Source organism: Saprolegnia parasitica (assembly GCF_000151545.1).
Source record: "Saprolegnia parasitica CBS 223.65 unplaced genomic scaffold supercont2.47, whole genome shotgun sequence".
Taxonomy (NCBI): Eukaryota; Oomycota; class Saprolegniomycetes; order Saprolegniales; family Saprolegniaceae; genus Saprolegnia; species Saprolegnia parasitica.
The window spans coordinates 53,871-61,424 of record NW_012156441.1 but is presented as its reverse complement, the minus strand read 5'-3'; the positions used below and the strand labels follow the sequence as shown (position 1 = coordinate 61,424).

Genomic DNA, 7,554 nt, shown 5'->3' with positions numbered 1-7,554 from the left:
CCGCGCAACGCTCGCTGCAACTACGCGATGAGTCGCCTGCGCGACTCCTCTAGGCGACACAAGTCGACGACCTTGGCCGGCAAGGCCATCATATTGCAAGCGGTCTGCCTACCGGTTCTCTGGTGCCAGCTCGCGTGGGTCGCACCGGACACCACGACGGCCGCAATCATCGAAAAATGATCCTCCAGTTCATCAACGGCGAGCCGCCGGTCATCGGCGCGGGTGCGCAAGGCCACCGGCTCCTCCATCAAAGTATCGTCTTCGCGCCAAAACATCAAGCTGGCCTCGGCCTCAAGCCGGCGCTTGTTACGTGGTTAGCGCGTCACCGTGGCCACTCGCTACGCTACATGCAGGCCGCGCTCACGACGTCCCAGGTCCCGGCCTGGTCGTCACCAAGCATGGCTGTCGGTGCCAACGCTTACGCGCCGTGGGGCAACTTTGCCGACCCGTCGCTCCCCCGGATACGGCGCCTGCTTACGTCAAAGGCAGTGCCCGACTGGTTCAAGTTCATGCTCAAGTACTGGTTCGACATTCGCGTGGGGCCGAGCACGCTCCCGGCACCGTCGCCGCTGGTCCACGAACAACCGCTTTGGTCCAACCAGTTTCTCCCGGTAGATAGCTGTAGTTACATATAAAAAACCACAAGATGGCGCACTCAATACGCACGGATGATGGCCAAGATCGGGATCACTCAAGCCCAGCACGTACACACCTTGATGCTCGCCGCCGCCCCGACAGAAACGCTCGCGACAAGAACTCGACGCCTCATCCAAGCGGTGACGGCAAAGTGCCGCCGCCGTGACCTCGGCCCACCTCGCAGCGACCGTCGACGCCTTCACGTGTGGCCCCGTGCCAAGCCCGACTTCCAAGCCGCCATGGCTGGTTCGACTCCACAAGGTGACCAAGCTGTTGACCCAGACGACGCCCGCCGAAGCCCGCCGACGTCATGCCCCGCCAAAGACACGCTTGCAGCTTCCGACCCGCCACCTGGGCGTCGATGAAGACGAGACGCCTGCTGCCGCAGCCAAGCTCCGACTACCCGACGCCATTTTACCCCAAGTACGCCGATTTTGTCTACCGAGTGATGCTCTGCGCGGTCAAGTTCCGCGCCCATTTGCACTGGCTGGACAGGGCCGACCAAGCGTGCCTCTTCTGCACCGAGCACGAGACGTACCGCCACTTCCTCATAGACTCGGACTTCGTCAAGGACGTGTGGAGCACGCTTCACGCCGTCACGGTCCCTTTGGGCCTCCTCCACCCTAACCTCCTTGCCGACAACGCTCTCAGGCTACCTCTACTCGACGCCCTAGACGGCGTCCAACATGCACCAAGCCGCGTTCCGCTACCTCCGGCACGTGCTCCGCGCCTGCGTCTGGTTCACGGTCTGGAGAGCCCGGAACGATCGCGTCTTTCGCGCCGACCTAATACCGCTGCCCAGTCCATGAACGATTGCCGTCAAGGCGACAAGTGTCGCTCAACTGCACTTGCACCACAGCCTCGTTCAAGAGCCCGAGCAGCCTGCTATTCGTCGGCTTCTCCGGCTCCTCGCTCAACACGAGTGGCCGCGACGTCACCTCGTCCCGCGAATCGCGCTCCCGCCTCCGCCTGCCTAAATCAAGATCCTCAACCGAGTGCACACATCGAAGAAAGTCCGACAATTGTATTTAGCATAGTTTTATCTATTGCAATAGACGACCCACTTCAACAACAACGAGGTAGTCCGTGGCGCTCGAGATGGACCGGGCTTTTGGTTTTCCTTGCGTTGTACAAGGACGAGGTTCTCGACAAGGCGCTGACCAAGCACGCAGCATCCGCGAACGCTACCGCCGCCGTAGCGTTTGCGGATGCTGCGTGCTTGGTCAGCGCTTGGTCGAGAACCTCGTCCTTGTACAACGCAAGGAAACCAAAAGCCCGGTCGTCTCCGAGTTCCGTCCCTCGAAGTCGATACGAGCCCCGGCCAAGTGTCACCGTCGACAGCTGTGCGAGGGCTTGGCCTTGGACCGCCGTGACACCGACCAGCGTTGCGAGCGACATGGAGCAAATCCGAGAATGAGAGCGTCGGTGCCTGCTGCGTTGGCGTGGTTTCCGCACTACTAGTAGCGCAGAAAGGCGAGGCTTCTCCACGCTGGACGGATGCCATCGTGGAAGGTGTTACGACTGCATGTTGTGGCTACTGCAACTCGTACTCTGCATAGCATGCATACTGTAGCGTCTTGAACCAAGGCAATATGCGTACACGATCCTGCTCGCGATGCGCGCCAAGACGAGCAGGTTCGCATGGACTGTATCTCGGCGCGAGGGCCTTGAGCTTGATTGGGAGACGACGTGGCGACTGCCCTCACCAAGTAGCATCACGAACACTATTACGGAAAGTTCATGGTCAAGGCGTCATGCAACTTTAAGCTCAAGGTCGCACAGACTGTCCCGCCAGGCTTGGGGATCGTTCTCATCCTGTGCAACGATATTTAGAGCGCGTACATGCGTCTTGATGCTGAGCTAGACCTCGACGGCCTCAAACTCACGGAAAGGCCAGACCACGGCACACCGAAACGCCGGCCAAGATAAGCAACCTTCCAAGAGCTCCAACTCCACACTCATGACCAAGATTCTTCTCTTCGCCTGCGATACCAAGCAGCATATCGACGCGTGGCCACCGTTTCGAATCCCTCAACCGTGCGCGGTAATTCCATCCGACACGTGACGCTCGGTCGCTGACAGCCCAAAGAATCTGTCTTCACTACCACCGTGTTCCTTTCCGTCCGCCTGTCGTGTAGTACTGGTCGGTTAAGCGGTATTCTCCACAAGGTAGGGGCACCACCCGCTGCTACAATATCTTTGCCGCTTCTGCTTTCCAATGTCGCTGGTGGACAGGCCCTTCTACCCAACCCTTCTACAAGCAGTGCTCGCGGGTCTACCTCTACAGCTCGCTCGACGCAATGAAATAGTTGCGGCGCATGATTCGTACCCGGCCTCGACGACATTGCAGTGGGATGGCCGTGCACCGCCATCACTGCATCTTTTTAGTGCGGCTACGGAATAGAAGCGTTTGAATCCACGCCCGCCGTCGGTCGTGTCGGCGATCGTCGCCTCTTTACTGCGAGCGTCACGCCCCGGATTCCGCGCTCTCGGTCTTTCCATCAAAGATACCACTGCGTCATCTCCCCCTCGTCTCGTTCCATGTGCATCTGAGTCGCCCCAACATTCAGCACTAGATGAGATGTATCTGGCGCAATATCTGGCGCGTTCTTTCTACCAGCAATCAATTGTCTCCAGCGTAGAGTTCAACCAGGGGTGACAACCAGAACCAGACGTAATAGCCAAAGAGCTCCGTCGGCTTCAATCCGCCAGCACGCTGGGTCGCAAAAAGAGCCTGGATATCCTCATCCAAGCAGCCCTTCATGTCCACGAGGGTGACATCCGTACCTTTGGCTCCCACCGTCGATTCCTCGGGCGGGGGGGAGCCAAGCCAGCGGTCGCCTCTACCATAATCTCGTCGGGAGATCACTCGTTTGTGATCATCTCGCTGTCTCGCGGGACACAATATTATTCCCTGACCTCGCATCTGCTTGCAGTCGGCGGACAAGACCAAGCTTGTCGCGCGCTGAGCGTGCACGAAAGCTCGCGTTTCCCTCCGAGACATCTGGGCAAGGTGTCCCACGGCTCAGGCCCAGGCGGCATCGCGTCGCTTGCCTTGTATTCCCCTATTCAAGTCTAGTACAGCTCTGCACAGTGCGACAACCACGCACGGTGTCGGGACAGAACATACTGCATAAGCGAATCCAAAGTCGAGATTGCACTTTGCAGCAGAATTAGATTTCCGCCACCATGCTGCGCGCGTGGCTGCGGGAGTACTGGAGCATCACCGTTCGCACCAAGCCGAACGCCGAGGTGAGCGCGGAGAAGTGGCTCCTCCTATGGCCGATGCCCGGCGGCCAGTACGCCTTCTCGCCGTGCCTGCGCTTCCACCGCGTCTACATCGTCCTCGCGGCCTTCCTCGCGCAGGCCGCCCTCGGCGTCCTGTACGCGATGGCCGTCATGACTGAGCCGTTCAACGACTACTTCTTCCCCGACGACGATGCGACCGACCACGGCAATCGGCTCCTCCTCGTCGGCGGCGCCTTCTTCACGTGCACCGTCGCGACGCTTGGGCCTGCCCTCGAGCGCCACGGGCCGCGCTGGAGCATGAGCCTCGGCAGCGCCGGCGTCCTCCTCGGCTTCATCATGATGCAAATCGCGCTCTCAACGGCCGTGTGGGCCCTCATGTACATCGGGTACGTCATGCACTCGTGCCATTCGACGCTAACGCGACTGTACATTAGAACGGTGTTTTGCTCGGTGGGCTTTGGCTACGTGTGCTTGACGTCCATGGCAACATGTCAAAAGTGGATTCCCGACTTCCGCGGGACGGGCAGTGGCATCTGCATCCTCGGGTTCGGGCTCGGCCAAGCGTTCTGGACCTTCTTCATCAACGCGATCCTCGACGCCTTTGCCGCACCGCTCGACGTCATCTTTTGGCTCGTCCTCGCGCTACTGACGCCACAGCTTGGGCTCTGTACGCTGCTGCTGCGGACGCCGCCGCCGTCGTTTGTCATCCACGGCCACGACATGCACGGGATTCCGATCGAGCGCGCACCGAACGCCAACGTTGTCCAGGACGAGTACCTCAAGATCGGCATGACGCTCGTCAACTTCAACCTCGTGGACCGGTCCGCGACGTCGGCGCAGCATACGACATCGGCGGCCGTCGAAGGCACCGAGCGGCACTACTACGAGCAGGTGAAGGCGCTCTCACTGGTGCAGTGCATCTTCTCCACCGACTTTCTCTGCCTCTGCGTCGCGTTCGCCGCCAACTCGACGATCGGCCTCACGTTCGTCTCGATCGCGTCGCCCACGAATAGCACCGACCCGACCATCGCGCTCTACCAGATCTCGCGCGACGACGCTGCGCACCTCGTCACTATCGGGTCGGTCGTCGGCTTTGCGGGCCGGCTCCTCGTGCCGATTCTCTCGGACGTCATCATCCGCGTCTTCTACGCCAACCCGGCCTTTGCGCGCAAGATTGTGTTCGTCTTGCTGCTCGCGGTCCAGAGCGTCACGCTGCCGATCTTTGCCGACCGGTTCGACTCGTACAGTGCGTTCCAGTGGCTCATCTGCACGGTCAAGTTTGTCAGCGGCGGCGGCAGTGCGCTCATCGCGTGCTTCCTCACCGACATGTACGGCGTCTACAACATGGGCACGATGTACGGACTCATCTTGACGAGCTGGTCCTTTGGCCTTCTGCTTGTGAAAGCGCTCGTGACCGACGTTCTCGGGCCGAGCCAGCTCCGGGGGTACTGGGTCCTCTCGCTCGTCGGGCTCGTGCTCATGGTGTTTGTACGCACCGTCTCGATCGACCGGTTCTACCACGGCTATCAGTTTTCCATGTTTGGGCGGATCTTAGTTCAGATTCCGTTCCGGACGCCCAACACGCAGTGGCGCAAGACGACGACGGACCAAGACGTGGTCATACTCACGCCCAACCGCGGCTCGTTCTTCATGTGGAGCTCGGACTCGGAGCGCAGCGGCCACGACATCCGCGACATTTAACCCACTACTCCATAGTACACTTAATTATATTACCGCAACAACTTGTCTTCTTGGCATGGATGTGTTGCGATGTCAGGTTGCGAGTACTGTGGTAATACATTCGGGCGCAGCAAGGAAGTTGCGGTTTTGGCGTCCAGTTAGACAGTAGTAGGGATAGCCATTTGGCACGCCACTCCCAATCGTCAATCGAGCCGTCTATTGCCCCACTCGAGCGTCGTACATGTACAACGCTGTGTCGCCGATTGCTGCCGTAGGATCACTGAAAACAAGCAATAAACAATTCTATTCCCTGGTTGTGCCAAGATCGTCCATGCAAGGTGTTGGCGTTGGCTGTCGACGTCACGTGAATCTCCTGATGCGCAACCATCGATGCTGTCTCGGAGGCCTCCGATCCTCTAGCGGGTAGATTCCTATGCTAGCGATAAGCCTCGACCCGCCACTGCCGCGACATGGACACCGGCCGCACGGAACGATTCGCTCGTCACCGTCGCGTCGCTCTATCCCTCGAAGAGCGTACTTGTACGCTCTTCGAGGGATGGACAGTGCTGCTCGTCGCCGACGTCTCGGTGTACACAGCGCGAGATGCAAGCAATACTGTCGGTGGCGCACGGCACAAAGCGTCGATAGCTTCAGCGACGACGCGGTCTCGCCACGTTTTTCGGTATCAGTGTATCACGCTCCACACGGTTCTCGGGCCGCTTTTCTTGACGCGCCTCATCACGCTCTGGGTTCGATTCGGCGCTTTCACACAGCTGTATTTGGCATGTGCCTATTATGCCGAAAATAAGGCCGGGCATCAATGGTGCCCTTGGCTGCATTGAGCGCGACGATGATGAGGAATGAAGCATGTACCTACCACAGTACTAGTATACGAACAACATTAGTACCATGGTCTAGCAGTGCTACCGGTACGTCTACGACCGCAGGGACTCGGTTCGACGATGTGTGCACGTCGACGGAAATGAGGGAGACCGACGAGGAACGCTGCATTGCGACCGAGCGACGCTTTATGATGGCGTAGAGAATGCTGATGGAGTCTCCTCGAGCACAATGCAGCAGCGCCAGTGGTGCCCGAGGAGCCTCGGCGTCGTCTTTCTGGCGTTGCCGGTCGTTAGTATTGGCGTTCGCCATTTACAACCATAATTACCGTATTTTGGTGCACACAGGCCCACGGCGCCGGCGGATGGACCAGAATGAAGTTTGAAAATGAAATCGCCCATACTTGCCAGAGTGCTAGGCCACACTTTGGGGAGTCCAAAATGCTATGTGACGTTGCCGTGCGAGCTCTGTAGCGAGAGCAAATGACAGCGGCAAACAATTTTTTGATATAGTGTGCTATTTCTCTATACTGAAATACTGTACGGGAAACAAGACCTCATCACGCAGCGGTATCGCGCGCACTTTGCCTCCCTCGGCCACATGCAACGCACTCTTTAACAGGAACAAATAGACACGGCGTCCTCGGTTTCCGCGATTTCGACGCATTTTCAACCGAAATTGCACGTCGAATTTCCTGAAAACCGACTCTCGGCAGTTCGAGTTTGGTGTGAGTACCCAAACAACGATGGCGATCAACAAAATGGTCGCACACCGGGTCGAGACCCATCGCCAACTGTGGCAGCCAGTTTTACGGTCCTTGGAGTTCTGGAACCCCGCGATGTCACGTGAAGTATTTGGGCAATTCTGCGACCACCTCGAAAAATGGAAAATGGATTTGCGCGTGATTGCGCTACGTGCTGCGTCGGAAACGACATTCACGTCATTCAAGAAGTGTGTGGAGCGGTATACCCGGCTGCTACGTGGCGTTGGCATGTCTGTGGGCTGCTACTCGTCATTGTGCTGCATGGTGCTCACACTATTGAAGACGAACAAGGCTTGTGATTGGCTGTAAAGAATCAAGAATTGAGCCAATAAAACATCCATGCCAGATCGAGTTCCAAACGAGCCACAAGCACAAGAACTGGTGAG

At 58.3% G+C, this 7,554-nt stretch overlaps 1 protein-coding gene across 1 annotated transcript; it reads left to right on the top strand.

Moving 5' to 3' along the window:
* Positions 1-3,784: 3,784 nt before the first annotated feature.
* SPRG_09219 (hypothetical protein) lies at positions 3,785-5,624 on the top strand. Its single transcript, XM_012348763.1, has 2 exons — positions 3,785-4,271; positions 4,320-5,624. The coding sequence occupies exons 1-2, from the start codon at positions 3,826-3,828 to the stop codon at positions 5,584-5,586; spliced, it is 1,713 nt and encodes a 570-aa protein (XP_012204153.1). The 5' UTR covers positions 3,785-3,825; the 3' UTR covers positions 5,587-5,624.
* The last annotated feature ends 1,930 nt before the right edge of the window (positions 5,625-7,554 follow it).

Bases quoted from the DNA above. Each gene is read 5' to 3' on its own strand.
- SPRG_09219 (XM_012348763.1), top strand. From the start codon at position 3,826: ATGCTGCGCGCGTGGCTGCGGGAGTACTGGAGCATCACCGTTCGCACC. The intron at 4,272-4,319 runs GTACGTCATGCA...ACTGTACATTAG, and splicing joins TGGGCCCTCATGTACATCGG to AACGGTGTTTTGCTCGGTGG.